General features: G+C 43.7%; 1 protein-coding gene across 3 annotated transcripts in view; it reads right to left on the reverse strand.

Moving 5' to 3' along the window:
- The window catches only part of KIAA0319L (KIAA0319 like), a 53,484-nt gene that overhangs the window by 11,157 nt on the left and 25,369 nt on the right, over positions 1-16,958 (reverse strand). For all 3 annotated transcript variants that reach the window (XM_048500041.1, XM_048500043.1, XM_048500042.1), the window contains 10 exons: positions 15,868-15,969; positions 15,312-15,409; positions 14,729-14,816; positions 12,956-13,048; positions 10,375-10,507; positions 6,827-7,055; positions 4,264-4,387; positions 2,030-2,162; positions 1,261-1,409; positions 883-1,034 (listed from right to left, as the gene is read on the reverse strand). In XM_048500041.1, the coding sequence (XP_048355998.1) occupies positions 883-1,034; positions 1,261-1,409; positions 2,030-2,162; positions 4,264-4,387; positions 6,827-7,055; positions 10,375-10,507; positions 12,956-13,048; positions 14,729-14,816; positions 15,312-15,409; positions 15,868-15,969 (1,301 nt within the window). The remainder of the gene's footprint in view (positions 1-882; positions 1,035-1,260; positions 1,410-2,029; positions 2,163-4,263; positions 4,388-6,826; positions 7,056-10,374; positions 10,508-12,955; positions 13,049-14,728; positions 14,817-15,311; positions 15,410-15,867; positions 15,970-16,958) is intronic.

Consider the following 16,958-nt stretch of genomic DNA (forward strand, 5'->3'; position numbering starts at 1 on the left):
AAGGACAATCCACCATCTCCCTAGGCAAATCTACCCTTATACTGAACAGCTCTTAGAAGGGTGTCCTACTTCTTTTTAATTTCTACTCATTAGCCTTAGTCCTGCCCTCTGGAACAAGAGGAAAAAAGCCTTCTTTGTGACAACCATTTTTTTAAAAGACAGCAATCATGGCATCTCTTAATCTTCACAATGTTCCAAGTGAAACATGTCCGACTCTTTCAACTTTTCCTCTTCACAAGATTGTGGCTTCCAGACCCCACACCAGCTTGGTCACCCTTTTTTTGGACATGCTTTAAGTTTGCCAACCATCTCCTTAAGATGCAGTGTTCCATATGGGACACAAAACTCCAGATGAGGCCTGAGCAGACAACCTGCTTCCCTTGATGTCTCCCATCTAAGATGCTCTTTCATGGCAGCCTTTCTTTCAATGTCCTGGCTACTGGCAGAGCACTGTTACTTCTGTACCTCTCAACCTCTGGGCTTGAGCAAAGTTCAGCATGTGATGTTGAGGAATTTGGGTAGCCTTCCTTCAGAACTTAGATTTTAAATACAAACAGCCCTAGTCACCTGACACAAATGCAAACCAGGTCAAAAATCAGAAACATTTCAAAAGCCAGGAGGGACAGAGGAATAGCTCCAAAGATTACAAAAACATATCAAATATATAACACAAGGTACCACTGCCATCATGAGGCTCCTCTGTGGAACAGGTTACAGTAAGTTTTTGCCAGGTTCTGAAGAACACTTCCAGAACATGGGGCTCCATTTTCTCTATGAACTAAGAGCAATCCACATTCTCTGAACTTCGGTTAAACGGTGATGGGTCTTCTACAAACACATCAGCCCTGCAGAATACAGAGGGACACCATTTCAATTACTCACCCCAGCAGCAGGACTGCTGTCATCTCGCATCCACAGGAAACTGACGATTCCCTTGTCATCGGTGGACCTTGACCCATCAAGTTCAGCTGTGTTCGTCGGAAGGGTGACAACAACGCCCCCAGCAATCTTTGCAGTGGGGGGCTTGTTCATCTCTGAACAAAAAGGAGAACAAAGTTGGGAGTTAGAGTGGGCAGCCCCAAAGTATGACCATCAGCCACATCCTTTGCCAATCAGAACCATTCTCCCTGCCCTCTAAGCTTTATCTGCAGGGGAATTTTTTGATGCAGTGTAAAATTGACCTACAATGCAGCATAGCTAAAGCACAAGCTTCTACCAAAGGCTACCCCCAAAACGCCTCCGTGCTCTCCTCCTGCTCACCTTCCTTGACGATGACCATCACCGAACTCTGGCTCTGTAAGTTCCGCTCGTCTTTGACTGTCAAAGTGAATTCATACGTGCCACCCTCCAGCCCGGTGACTGTAGCAATGCTGCTGTTGGCATTCTCCAGTTTCACGCCATCTGGACCCCTAGTCAAAATTCAAAAGGTTTAGCCTGTACTGTGTATCACAGAAACTTTTGCCTGCAGAAAAGAGGCAGAGGAGCAGTGGAGGGAAGCTCCCACAAGATGCCAAACCTCCACATACATCATTGTAAAAGCCTCTTTCCCTTGTTTGGAATGTGGGGTACGTGAGGATGTAATGCTGAAAATTCCAATGGGTGGGAGGGAAGAAGAAAAGAGAAACATAACTGCTCCCAAAATTCACACCAAGCCCCAGTGTGCTTCCTTTAGAGCACAGGTGTCAAACTCGCGGCCCTCCAGATGTTATGGACTACAGTTCCCATCACCCAGCATGTGCTGGCAGGGGATGATGGGAACTGTAGTCCATAACATCTGGAGGGCCGCGAGTTTGACACCTATGCTTTAGAGGATTTCTCCAGTTCAACTGGAGCCCCTGCAATTCTGCCCCTCCAGGCAGCCAGATGCATTGCTGTTTGGTTGGGCAGCCCCTGCTTAAGGCAAATATTGTTTTGTAGACTGCATAGATGCACATAATTGGAAGCAAAGAATGGGCTGTAGGGTTTCTCTTCTTTTTGTGTGTGTGAAAGAGCAGGCAAATGCACAATGATGTATGTAAGAGGCACATACCGCGTTTTTTCCCAAAGGTAAGAGATGATCTTCTGGTCATCTGAGCTCTTGCTGCCATCTAGAGTGGTGCTGTCCACCGGGAGGGTTAGCTCTTTGTCTGGACCCGCATCTGCCTCAGGTGGTTTGTTGTTTTCTTGGCAAAAAAATGAAATGAGAGTCAAGGCAAACTAGAGGGAAACATGGGGAAGGGACCAAACGAGAACAATTCACACAAAGCAGCCTTGCGTTCCAAAAACACTGTTGATTCTAGCTTTGCTCTTGCTCACTGTGCACCGGCTCTGCCCTGCCAGGATCACAGGTGGAAGAAAGTTCTCCCTTACCATCTGACATCAGAGACCTTCTCCGTACAAAGCATCTCCTTACAGGAACGTCACAAAATAAGACTGTGCAGACTGGTTTCTTAACCAATCATTTGGACGTGGCCCCCTGGACTGTACAGTCTTTTTCAGTTCCACGGTTAACCCTATGAACATGTAGGAAAGCAACCAGTAAGCCATGGCTTCCTCCTGATCTCTCAACCACTGTTAAGAAATGTGGTTTTCTGCACCACACCCAAAAGTGCAGACTCTTCGATTCTGGCCCAGCCCAATACTGAGTGCCTGACAAAAATGGGGAGGCAGCAAGTGATGAATATAGGAAGCTGGTGGCAATTTGCATGGAGTAGCCTCCTTCCATGGATACCCCGATGGATCTGAGTGCACAATGCAAAGAACAGCAAACCAAGCTCCTGCAAGTCCAGCGGGGCTTTTGAATAGTCTTTTTCCTAAACAGCAATTTGTTATGCTGCATAGAAAGCTTCTTCCAAAGCCGAAGGAAATTTTAAAACTTATTTTGTGATGCAGGAACCGGAGGGCTGTCGTTTGGGAGAAAAACAGGGTGTTGTTTTTTTAAAAAAATCAGTACTGCAATCCTTCTCTACTGGCATCAATGGTAGAATTAAGAAGTTGATTTTAACTTCTTCCAGTTGAAATCAATTGGATTTATCTTTGGCTGGATCATGTACTATGGTGTGCACACTACTTACCAAACTTGGTTAAAAAGCTTGCCGGATTATGGCCAAACAATCCATCGAAGTGACTGAGACATGATATAACTGGATCTGAAAAAATCTGGCTTCCAAATATGTATTTGAGTTCCAATGGGGTATGGCGGTATGACTAGGATCTGGGAGACCCCGGTTAGAATCCCCATGATGTCATGGAAGCTCCCTGGGTGACCCTGGAGAAGCCACACACTGTCAGCCTCACCTACCTCACAGGACTATTGAGAGGATAAAAGGGAGGAGAAGGGAATGATGTAATCTACCAGTACTTTGCATCCCCACTGGGGGAAAATGTGGGGCAAAAATGAAGTAGAATAAAAAAAGAATTGGAAATGAGTGTTGGTTTTTCTACCTCTGGCTTAGAATTAAAGTTTGCCCATAAGGGTTTCACTACTAAAAAACATTAGGGGACATTAAAAAGAGAGATGTCTCTTGCAGATGCTTTTAAAACCTAGAACTCTTTCCAAGCACGTTTATTTTATTTACATGACCGGGAGCCCCAAGGAAAGCCCACTGATTGTGGGGAGGATAAAAAGGAGGAGAGGAGAACGATGGAAGCTGCTTTGGGTTCCCACTGGGGAGAAGAACAGCATACATGAAGTCAACAAATAAATAATGTATTCCTGCTCACATGAAATTTGATTGTCCTCCTCTGACCCAACGTTCATGGAGCAAGTCTGCTCTGAAGCAAGTCTCATTTTGTTCAGTGGGGCTTGTTGCAAGTAAAGTGCTCTTGGGATTGCACTGCTAGCCTCTTTATACTGCCCTGGCTTGGACTCTGATGAAGAATTCATGGAACAGATTCAAAACTTGAGACCATTGTTCACAATGGTCGGTACACGACTACTCTGCGCACATACTGTCTCATCTTTCCATAGCCTTTTCTTTTCCTGCGGCTCTTTCCAACCCCCAGAATGACCATTGCTGGGACTACAGGATCTGTGGAGGAACAGCTGAAAGTGTTGGTGAGCTTAAATGAGGAGGAGCAAGGGGGTGAAGTCCAGCTCTTTCTTCTTGCGGAAGGAGGAGCATTTTCGCCCTCTTTCTTTCTCAATCTCTCCAATCTCACACTTCCCAGATATTCTTCTGTGCAGCACCCCAACCCCAAGAATGACCTTTCGAAGGGCTTGAATGGGCTGCAAAAAACAGGAGGAGTGGCACTGCATGCACAGGGTGGTAGGATAAAGCTTACCAGGCTGCACAATCACAGTCACCTCAGCAGTGGACTGGTGGCCAGCAGAATCTGTCACCATCAGCTGGTAGGTGTAGTCACCTTCACGCATTGCAGACAGCTGCAAAGTTGACGTCCGCACTCCCTTGGATACAAGTCAACAACCCAAGAATTACATTCTCCACTTTGCAAAGACAGAGAAGAGTAGATGGGTGGCAGATTGCCCAGTTCATTCAGATATTATTGAGCATCTCAGACTGACATTCTAGCTCAAGGCAGACAATAAGTTCCCTGTGATGTAAGAGTGAACATGAGGGGTTTTTAATCACCTATTCGGAGCATCTGTCTTGGATGTTCAAGATTAACTCAAAGACCTCACTTCAGAGAAATGCACTCATCTGATTTATCCTGAAGTCAAGAAATGTGCTTATAAAAAGGCTCAGTTCATAGAGCTCCCATTTTACTTACTTACTTATTAGGTTTATAAACCGCCCTCCCCCTAGGGGCTCAGGGCGGTGAACAACAATTTTAAAACATACTTTAAAATACAGTATAGAAACTTCAATATACTCAATAAAACCCACTCCACGTGATTTGTTTTTGGCTCTGAGATTCTGTGAGAATATTTTGAATAAGAAATGATAAACAGACAAGGAAATGAGAACATGGGATTTCTTAATTATGGACAGAGCGATGTTGGGAATAAGTTGGTAGAATTGGGCATGGGAAAGGGGTTACCCATAAAGGAAGATAAGGAAAAGAACAAGCAAGCCTCAAGATGGTGCTGAGAGGAAAGGAAGTCAAAGGAAACACCCAACATGTTTCAACTGAAAAAACTTCATTCCGATTCAATTCAAAGCAATTGAGAGAATATTTTTAAGAGCAAGATGTGATCTGAGAAAGGCTTTGCTGCAGTGGAGAACTCTGGAGTCATAAAGACCAGCAAATCAACTGCAGTGTAAACTTTTCTAAGGGCTTATTAGCCTCACGCAAAAGTTAGGCTTTGCTGAAGTTTGTAATGAGATGGCGAGACCTTTGGGTGGCATCTGGACTTTGCTGGACTATTTTTTCAACTGAGAGAACTCTCTACTGTTGACCCTTTCTTCCCAGAATCTAAATGCTGTACATGAACACCTGCAGCAATATAATCACTAGTCAGTCAATACCTAATACCAAATGCTGACAAGGCCAGATCTTAAAATCTTGACCTGAAAAATCTGCTTTTTTTTCTTCTTGGATTTTTTTTATCATAACATCTGGCCTGATGAAAAGCATGAAAGCTGGCTCAATGGCTTTCTGTCATTTTGGTTAGCCATAACAAAGGACACTTCACAGATTTTGTTCTTTGTTTTGGACTCTGTCAGGGCAAACGTGACTGTTTACAACTCTTCATTTACTACTACACAATTTATATTTTCTTGTGTTTCAAAGAAGCTGACAGTAATAGTCAAAACTTCCAATTGAACCAGAATAAAATGACAGGCCCACAATCTTTTCCTCTCGTCCCCCTTCAATGAGGCACCGCAAGGCTAGGGGGCACTGCAAGGCTTGCCTGTTTCCCAGAACTTTTGAGGGGGTTTGAATGACAGGCGTCATTCAAACCCCCTCAAAAGCTCTGGAAAACAGGCAAGCCTTGCGGAGCCTCTTGGAGATTTTCAAATTGGGCCCCTCTCACATCTTCTGAGAGCCCATTCCGCAGACTTGGAGGTGCCCTAGGAGAATTATACCTTCTTGTTTCAGAAGACTACTTTGAGAGCAAAAAAAGCTTTAAAAGGGAAAATACCGAAGCACATTTTAGAAATATTTTAAAATGGGGGGGGGAGTGAATAAAAGTTAAAACATTCTTTAAGTGAATCACAAGAAATGAACTGGAAGGGTAACACTGGTAACTTAGAGTGGCAGGTGGTCCTAACTTGTACCTGACAAAGGGAACTTTGACTCTTGAAAGCTTATACTCTGGAATTCCTGTTGGTCCTTAAGGCCCTAGTGGACTTGAATGTTGCTCTTGCACTGGTAACCTAACAAACATGGTAAGTGATACATACAGGAATACATGCTTAGATTTATACAGGACATTATGCAATCCTACGCAGAACAGTTCCAGTCTGAGGACACTGGTTTCAAAGGATTTAGTCTGAAGTAACTTTGCCTAGGATTGCGTCATAATCTTAGCTATCAAGTCAGCCACCACCCCAGTCATCAACCCATGAAGAATAAGAATAAGAAGTAGAAGGAAGAAGTAGTAGTAGTAGTGTTGGATTTATATCCCCTCTTTATCTCCTACAGGAGACTTAAAGGGGCTTACAAACTCCTCCCCCCCCCGCACAACAAACACCCTGTGAGGTAGGTGGGGCTGAGAGAGCTCAGAAGAACTAGCTAGCTGGCGAGTGTTGGAGTGTACAGGCAATTATTAGAAAGTGATATTTAAGCATGCATTTGTATGTCAACAGATTAAACAGGGAAACATTGGGTACAGTTGGAATGTAGATGTTCACAGGGAACAGAATTATGGTTTATATGAATATGGGAAGCGAATACAGAAATATCTTAGCTGCACTCAGAGGACACGATCCAACATTCTCACCTGCATCTCCACTACTTTTCCTTTGCTGTTGGGGCTCAGGGACCATTCGTAGCTGACAATGCCATGATCATCTGTACTCTGGTTCCCATAAAGGGTGATGGAGTTTTGGGGCAGTGTGATCACTTGGTTAGGACCTGCATTCGCCGTAGGTGGGTAATCCACAGCTTTGTTCACAGTCAGGCTGGCAGTGGTGGAGTTGCTGGCACCATCTGAGTCTACCACAGTGAGGCTAAAGAAAGAGGAAATTTAAAGTCCAGGATTAAAGAATTCGAGGAGATAAAATTGTGTGAATCTCAATTTGAACTCCAGAGAACAATGTAGAAGAGGGATTTTATGAGGGTCCACAGGGGGAAAAAGTCAAGGATAAATAGTGGTGAAACAAACAGTGGAGGGAAACAGCAAAGCCTGGAAACCCTAGAAGAAAATTAAATACAAACATCAATATACAATGTGTTTATAATGCTCTCCTCAAAAACTGTAATTATACATACAAATAAGTCAGTGAACCAGATAAGGGAACCAGATACAGTCACACATTCCATGCCTATTAATGACTGCAAACCCAACACTCTGTCATTCTTCCTGGGTCAAGAATTCATTAATGAATTGACTACTTAAAATCAGTAACACTGAGCACCACTTAATCTTTGCAACACATTCTGGATACATTGCAGGCAGAGTCCTGTCATCATGCTCTGAAACAAAAATCCCCCCTCCCCTTTGCTTTCCTGACCAGATTGATCATGAGTTCTGGAGAATCTAAAAGCTTGTATGCAGCTGTGTGACATTTAGGTTAGTTAGTGAAAGATATCATGCAATATGTTTGTTTTTAGACACTCCATGAACCAATGTGGCTACCAACAACCACCACACACTCAGTGGTCTCTCCAAACTCTCCGTGCATGCACACCTGCAGACTGCCACCTGATACTACAGCAATGCCAAGGGATAAACATGCACATGTGAACCAGCCTTCCCTGAGGAAATGGCCAGAAACTGGGAGGAGTCATAAGATATGAACATAGGAAGTCTTGTAAGAACTGGGTCAGTTGAATGGTCTACCTGGCATGGTACTCCATCTGCCTGCTGTGGCAGGTCAGATAGGTGGACCCACAATATGGAGAAGGTCATTACTGGTTTCCTGTTATTCTTCGAATCTGGTAGTTGGAAAAATTCTAGCTCTGAAGAGGCAGAGTAGGCTTCTGATGCTCCTGAGAGAAGTGTCCCACGAATGGATTGAATCCCTTTCATCATTTGTATTAGTGGCCATCAGAGCATCCTGTGGAAATTTGTATTACATACTTCCTGTTCATTGTCTTACCCAAACTGCCTGAGAAGCAGAAACACAACTTTTTAAAAATACTTAGGAGAAAGCTTCCCTTGCAGCTCCTCCGTGCCATCCTGTTTGTTGGCCACAGGCTTGACAAAAGCTTCCATGGAGTAACTTCTAAGTCCTATAACTTCCTGTTGCTGGTGCAGGGAGGGGAGGAAAAGGGAAGGGAGATGTGCTGAAGCCACTGCACAAGTTTGCAGGAGAAGGAAGAGCTTTGAACTGAACCAGCCAATTGGTTGCTCTTTGCATCAGAGAGCACCTCTTCATGAGGAGAGGGCCAAAAGCTCATAGGTGGAGAAGCTGTTTCACAGGCAGAAGGCCCCAGGTTGAATCCTTATGTTCAGCTTGAAAAGACCATACCAAGGTTCAGCAAAGTGTTTCTCTGAATCTTTAGAAAGCAGCAGCAAGTAGGGAGCCTACTGGACCAAGGATCTGACTCAGAGGCGTGCCCGGTGCGCACTCTGGGTTTTCTGCCCCCCCCCCCCTTAGTTCAGCCTGAAAGTGGAGGCTGGAAAAAGTGGCCTGTTCACTTGAGGCCTGGTGGGAACTACACTTCCCAGGAGACCTTGGGGCTCGCAAGGTCTCCTGGGAAGTATAGTTCCCACCAGGCCGTTTTCAGCCTCAAGTGAACAGGCCACTTTTCCAGCCTCCACTTTCAGGCTGAGCTAAAATAAGTGTGTCGGGGGTGGGGGGTGGGGGCTGGAGCCCGCAAGGGAGGGGACGGGGGGACGAGGCACATTCCCGGTACAATGCGCGCCCCCTGCCCTGGTAGCTCTGCCTCTGCTCAGAATAAAGCAGATGTCCAAGGGTGGATGGTATTTGCAGCATTTCCCATCTCCCCACTACTTGCTGCAGAGCCAGGCAACATGTTTTTGCACTTGTTCATATTTGTGGGAGTGAAATGCATAGGTCCACATGCTGTGTGGGCAGTTCTGCCTTATGAAACTCCAAGAGAATTCTTCCTAAGTGCTCTCACCAAATTCCCTATAAAGTGGGAGCAACAAGTGGACTATTTGCAAATGTGTAACAGCAGCTTGCCTTTATAAATAAAGCCAGCATTCATTGCTGAATGTAAGAGGTTTCATATGACTCTCAGAGCATTAAAAGAAATCCCTTATCATAAAACAACAGGCAAACTTTAACAAGCATTTTACTATGAGCATTGTGGATAATACCTGCCAACAGAGACAACCAGAAATGCAAATTTCTCTCCAGGGCAGACTTAGCAAACAGAGATAAGAAGTCCTTTAAACATGGATACATATTATTTTCCTGTACAACAGAGGTTCGACTTCCCTCTCTCTAGGAGATCTATAACAAAAGACCAAGCATGGGTGACTCTCGGTTTGAATCACCACAGTGCTGTGGAAGCTCTTGCTGGTTGATCTCGGGCCGATCACATACACTCAGGGCCATTGTGAAGATACAATAAAAAGAGGAAAATGATGTAAGCCTTTAGTCCCCACTGGGGAGAAAGGCAGATTATAAATGAAGAAAATAAAGAGCTGGGGTAGTGGTTTATTATTTTAAAATATTAACAAAGAAGCTTCGGAAACAGCTTTTGCAATCGGGAACCACCAACACAGGTGGTATTTCAAAGGGGCAGCACAAACCCAGGGGCCACACAGTGTATACTGGAAAAAATGATTTTTTTACTAGCTTTTGTTCTCGCACAGCTATCAGTGACATGGGTTTCCCTTTTCATGATTTGAATATTTCTGCCACAAAGAAAACAGCAGATCTGCTGATAACCCTCATTCCAATTGATGCTGAACTAAATCCGGAGAAAACAAAATTATTGCAGGACTCAGGACAACCCTCTTCTAGCAAATTGAACCTGTTATGAAAGAAAAAAAGAATCTCATCTCAAGCTAGCCACAGATGTGCTCATACATCAGGACTTTCAGAATAATCAGTTGGCTCCTGAACCTTTTATCCCTGCTCAGTAATCCATTTATGATACCCATACTGTAGCTTAATCTCATTTTTAAACTATGTAGACTAGGAAAGAAAATGTCTAGAGAGAAAAAAATTAAGGTCAATTTATGTTACATTTTCCCACTCCCTCCCCACCACCGATCACTTGCACAGCCTTTTCATCCAACACACAGGAACAAAGAACACAACATAAATCTTATTTTATTCATTCGTTTCAGCAATCTGGCACTGGATTTTGGACCTTGAAAATTTAGCAAACCCACACTTGGCTCTTTACCTGAACGTGTAGTTTCCAGGAACCAAATTGGTCAATTTCAGAATAGGAGTATCTGCAGAAACCTTCTCTTCCCGCAAAGGTCCCTTCAGTTCTTCCCAGTGGTAGCTGACAATCCGGTCATCATCAGTGCTTTCTAATGCATTAAAAACAACTAATTAGGATTTCCTTTGAACCACGGCCATCCCAATAAATGCAAATAAGGAAGCCAGAGGAGAGTTTAACATCGTTCTCAGACCAACGTAAGGCTGTGATGATGGTATGTCTGTTTTTGACAAATGGAAAAAATAAATATTTTAAAACTGGAAATCTATGCATAATGTTATGAATAGAAAGAAGAACAGATAATCTGAATTGAAGCGGTTGCTGGATTAAAACAACTGAAGTTACAGTTCAATGGTTGAGTATCAGGTTCAATCCCTGGCAAACTCCAAATAAAAGGAAATAAGAAAGCAGGACTGGGAAAAATCTCACTGTCTGAGACCTCAGTCGGAGCAGCGGATAGTAATCTAGTCTGAGCAAGGGTCTAATTCAGCATTAAAGCAGCTTCATGAGGTGAGAATGATTCTGTGACTTTGTATCTTCCCACAAGCATGAATACATGCAATTTTCAAGACATACCTTGCTAACTTTACTAAAAAGAATCACAGAATCTAAGCCACATCTTTCTCTTGCAAGCACACTAACATTAGAAATGAAAAACAAAGGAGGCTCATATTTGAGCATGCACAAACAGTTGTTAAAAACGTGTTACCGAGACAAAGCACCATGTGGTAGACCTGAGCAATTCAAATGCAGTATTTACATGCTGGCTGTGAAAAACTTTAACCCCATAAAAGATTGAATTGGTGTTCTGAAGTGAGGGTCTGGAAGTGCAGGTAGTGCAGGTGCCTGAGGTAGTCTGGAAGCCACATACCTGTCATCCCACAAGTGAAGTAAAAACTAAATTATTTAATAACATGTTTAATAACAATTCTGCTTTACTTCACTAGCAGGATAACTGAAGCGTGGCTTCCTGACCACCTCAGGCATGTTCATAAATATTGTACATAGTAATATTCTAAAAATATATAATGAATTATCTAAGTACATGGTGACGGTGGCAAGAAGAGGAAGAGTTTGGATTTATATCCCCCCTTTCTCTCTTGTAAGGAGACTCAAAGGGGCTTGCAATCTCCTTTCCCTCCCCCACCCCAACAAACACCCTGTGAGGTAGGTGGGGCTGAGAGAGCTCCAAAGAACTGTGACTAGTCCAAGGTCACCCAACTGGCATGTGTTGGAGTGCACAGGCTAATCTGGTTCACCAGATAAGCCTCCATAGCTCAAGTGGCAGAGCTGGGAATCAAACCCAGTTCTCCAGATTAGAGTGCACCAGCTCTTAACCACTACACCACTCTGGCTCTCAGTAATACATGCAGCAAAACGGAAGGTGCAGACATATCTAGGCTTGGATGAATGGATGAGTAAATTAACTGAATGGCAAAACTAACATCCTTCACTCATAACAGATCAATTTCAGAACTTCAAAATAAATGGAATGTGTTTTTAAATTGTATAGTTGAAAATTAAGAACAAAGTTAAATGAAGAAGAAAAAGAAGAGTTTGGATTTATATCCCCCCTTTCTCTCCTGTAGGAGACTCAAAGGGGCTTACAATCTCCTTGCCCTTCCCCCTTCACAACAAACACCCTGTGAGGTAGGTGAGACTGAGAGAGCTCCGAGAAGCTGTGACTAGCCCAAGGTCACCCAGCTGGCGTGTGTGGGAGTGTACAGGCTAATCTGAATTCCCCAGATAAGCCTCCACAGCTCAGGTGGCAGAGCGGAGAATCAAACCCGGTTCCTCTAGATTAGATACATGAGCTCTTAACCTCCTACGCCACTGCAACATATATTATTATAAATATGTTAATAGATATAAAGATATTTTGAAAAGACAAAGTAATATAATCTGAAAATGTAATTTTAGACAGCAAGCTCCACATAAACTGTAAGAATATGAAGGTTTATGTTTTATGTCTATGTCTATGTTTATCAAGTGTATTGAAGTAAAATTTTAAAATTAAAACAAAAGTTAAACAGAATTATTTAGGAGGGCATTTTTCCAAAGGGAATAGGGCTATACTATAATAGAAAAGGTCAGAAAGGAGCTTTTATAAAGGGGCACAAGACCAGGTATGGTATTTATTGGGTGTATTATTCTACTTTGTAATTCTCTGCATCAATGCATCTGTAATTTCCTGCATCACTTGACATATCTTTTACACTGCTTGCACTGTCTCCAATTTTTGTAATCCTAGTCCTATTGCATTGCTTATAAAAGCCCTCATGCTGTTGGACTGCATTGTTTTACATCATGTAATCCGCCTTGAGTCTCAGTGAGAAAGGAGGGCCATGACAGAGTATAGTAAAGGAGGGCCATGCTCCAAGCGTATAGTAAAGTACTTTAATAATTAATTAATTAATATCCTAATGAGATATCAGCCAAGGTCCCCGAGAACCCTGTTACGACCAGGTGTTCTGCTTTCTCCATCCCTCTTCCCTACTGCTCCACAAAGCAGATGAAGCTCGCTGACGAGGGTACTTACGGCTGCCGTCAATTACCGTAGAGGTGGTTGGCAATGAGATCTCCAGGAACGGGGGAGAAACAATAGCCACGGGTGGCTGATTTACTCGAGGCTCTAAAAAAAGACAGCACAGGTGTGACAGTCACAGCAGAGTCATCACAGTATTCTGGAATAGAATAGCGGCTACAAGACTGAACTATCGATCAGAAGTTCCCAGTTCCAGACTTTGGCTTGGAATGCAACTTCCTTATCTCACTGACCCCCGCCCCCAAATGCAGCCTGAATTGCACAAGTTGGAAGTATGCAGTGGAAAGTAGGGAACTGGGGATAAGGACAGTAGAAGCCTACCATAAGCTCAAAGTACATACCTCTGACACAAACTCATAATGCAGCCTTAAACAAGCCATTCTCTCTCGGCCCCTGCTTCATATCAGCCATAATGCTGATCTACCTTACAAGGCTATTGAAATGCACTCAGGCAACACTACAGAAATGCTCTTATTTTATTCAAACTTTTATTCAAACTTGCTTCAGCCATGAACCAGCCATTCTTCTCAGCATCAGCCATTTCATCTGCCATGTGGTCCTAGATTGCTGGTGAAGCAGTTTGAGTCTCACCGGAAAACTAATCCTGCACTACTCCTACTACTCTTGCTACAGCTCATCCCCAAAAGACCACTAGGTGCTGCTAAAACAGCAAGTCTTGAAGCATCTTATTCAAGAGGAATAAGTTTATTTGGGTGTAAACTCACATGGGAAGCATCCTAGTTCAAGAAAGACCATAATGAATGGCTTAAGCCTTCAGAGTTCTGCAGGAATGGTGCTTTTTTTTTTGCTGCAAAATACTCAGCACATCTGTCTTTCTGGAACTACTACTGGTGGGAGCTCCTAGCAGGGCTTATTTGCTCAAAGTCTATGAAGAGTTCCCTCTACAGCACCATGGTGTATTCACGCACCTCCTAGAGTTTCCCTGGCTCTTCCAATCTTTCTCAAACCTGTTTTGCTCCTAAGTTTTGGGAAGGATTGCAGTGAAGCCTGGGTGGCCCCTGTGTAGGTGGGAAAATTCAGATTTTCCCACCCACATGTCAGCCATATTCCTTGGTATTTTCCGGTGATATTCATTCTTTCCTGGTACCTTTTTTCACAAATTCGCACTTTCATATCTCTGTAAGAGTAAGGGTAATAAGTCCCCAAAATTCCCAGCTTTTTTTTTTTGAAATGAAAACTCTATCCCCTTTTCCTTCCAGAGATTTAAGGAGAAAGGCATGGAGAGGTGGCTGCAGCTGGGGGCCTGAAGCAAGAAACAGTAGGAATGTTGCACCATGGAAGCCCTGCCGCAGCCACTGCACTTTAACAACAGCCATGCCAGCATTGGGGGAAACAACACAAGCTCATCCCCATGTGGAAACTATCAGTGATGCTTCCAGGGAGCAGAAGGTGGGACACAGCCAGGACAACTCCTCATAGTGCACACATTCATCCCATGAATGGTTCTGTTCACTAGTTTTGCAGGCTTCAGAAACTACTGTGTGACCAGAGCAAGAATGGCTGGAGGTAGAATGGGAAATAGTTTTACCACTCACCCACTTTTCTTTCTTGAAGCAGGCTCTTAACAGAAGCAACCAAACACTTCTGGGCAACTAAAATGCAGTAAAATTGACAACAGCACTACTCTGATCTGCCAAACAGCCTGCGTGTCTTTCTAGCTCAGGAGGAGAGTTACTTTGCCATGATAAAGCCCAGAAGACATCTAGTTTATGAGCAGAAGGGACAAAATACCAATGCCGGGCATACCTGGCTTCACTGTCACGTTCACTCTTCCTTCACCATATGCATTGTCACCCTCGACTATTACCTTGAATTCATACAGGCCGACTGTGAGCTGAGGAAGAAAAGAAGGAGCAAACATTAGTCAGTTCAATGTAAAACTGACTTCTGAGAAGATGATGGTAGCTCAGCGATTAACCCTGAGGAGGGTATGTCCCAAATCCTGTGGGCACACACAGGAGAACATTGCAGTAGCACAAGCATATGAAGAACACATGTTTAACATGCAGGCAACCTCATCACCACACACATGACAGTTCCACCAACTCTAAAATTCCCCAGTCACTGCTGCACACCTTGAAATGATGCCTTCTGCACTGAGTTGACCATGAGCCAGCTGCCAGGATATCTGACCCACAGGGGGCTCGAACTCCTGACCATGTGAGTGGCAGTGCAAGCACTTAACCACTACGCCACATGGCTCCTTTACTCTTCTACTATAGCACAAATAACTTGCTGCTATATTTGCTTCCTCCACACTGTTAGGTGCCAAGTCAGCCAGTCAGTCAGTCTCCCTTTTGCACTAAATCAAAAGTAGCAAGGTACTTACTTTGGATAACTTAAGGATCTGAGAGTGCTTGCCCTCCATCTCTCCACTATAATCAGTGGGATGGGTGATCAGTCTCCAGTCATAGGAATAGGTACTTCCTAAAATGACAAAAAATCACACTTGCAATATGAGAGAGCACAGATCAGGCACTTAAAATTTCTTTTCAAGGAGCCATAACAGTATTCTTTTTTAACAGTTTATTTGACGCCTATTCCCACAACTGTTTACAGCCCACAGGTCTTTTGGGAAAGAATCATCCCACGGAGATGTGCTTGCATTTTCATAGGTACAAGCCATTCAAAAGGTGGGTCAACCACAGGGGAAGAGGCAGCAGGCAAAAAGGCTAGTTCAGAAATTGAGTGGTGTGTGTGGAATACTGATTTTCCCCCAAAGCTGCTGTGGCCATACCATTAGATCTTAGTGGCAAAAATAAGGTAAACAGTCTCAACCATCACTCAGTTCTGAATGGTCATTATACTGGCATCTATTGAACAGTACCAGCGGCATTTTCAAGGGCTTCCTGCTTCATAAGGTGTGGCGTGGACTCAAATCCTACCTTCAGTTGGAGGAGGCAAGACATATGCATTCAGCTCCACTTCGCTCTTTGGAAGGGTCACCTGCACGCTGTCTCCAGCAGAAACTGCCAGTTTCTTAATAACTGTAGAGGAGAATCAGAATCAAAAAGGTAAAGGTGGTGACAATTGTTGTTGTTTTTCATTCCTACACCAGAATTCAGAATGAAAACATTATTGTGTGAAGGGGTCATCTGCTTCTCAATTCAGTTTGACAAGCTAAAATATTCTGGAACTTGGAACAGTGCTACACATGGATTTTGATTAGATGGTTGTGTGCTATTGTATTATGTGGTAAATCCTGATAATTCAAAAACATGGGCTCCAGCTCACAAAAGCTTTTACCAGAATAATTTGGTTGATATTTAAGATGCCACAAGATTCTCTTGGGTGCATGAAATACATATGGCCACTCCCTTGGAATGGTAATCTGCACTATTTCATTTGTCAAATGCAGAACCCAGATTAGATCTGAACCTCAAAGTGAACAACAACAGCAGCAACAGAATGACTTAGACAAGAACCATCTCTGTCCTTCTTGGAACAGATGAAACATGCCTCTTTTGCCCTGCACTTGGAGGGGAGGCCTGTTCAGCCAGATGCAGCAGGAATATGGAAGGTTCAATCAGATGCATTTCAGTAGACAATCTAGCTCCTCTGTTATAGCAGTGGCCACACAAAGAAGGCTGATTTAGCTGACAAAGAAGGCCTCTATTTACACAGCAGTAAAGCTTAGCCATTCACACACAGACTGAGAATTCATAGAATTCTGAGCTGAAACTGAGAACCATTTTAAGTTGAAGCAAGTATACAGATCCCATATAACTTAACCCGCTGTGTCTCCTTTGCAGTATCACTGAATCTAGCTTTGATTCTGGTTCCATTTGCATAAACACTGCAGTTCTTTTTAAACAACTTTGCCTTTCCTGGTCCCAGTGGCATACCTAGGGTGGGCAAAGGGGGCTGACAGTCCAGCTACCACTTGCGACTGTCATGTGGGGGGCACATTCGGCCACTCCTTTACCGCATACCCTCACCCACCAGCCTCCACCCATCCACTCACTGCCCACCTGCC

This window comes from Sphaerodactylus townsendi, linkage group LG06 (assembly GCF_021028975.2).
Source record: "Sphaerodactylus townsendi isolate TG3544 linkage group LG06, MPM_Stown_v2.3, whole genome shotgun sequence".
NCBI lineage: Eukaryota > Metazoa > Chordata > Lepidosauria > Squamata > Sphaerodactylidae > Sphaerodactylus > Sphaerodactylus townsendi.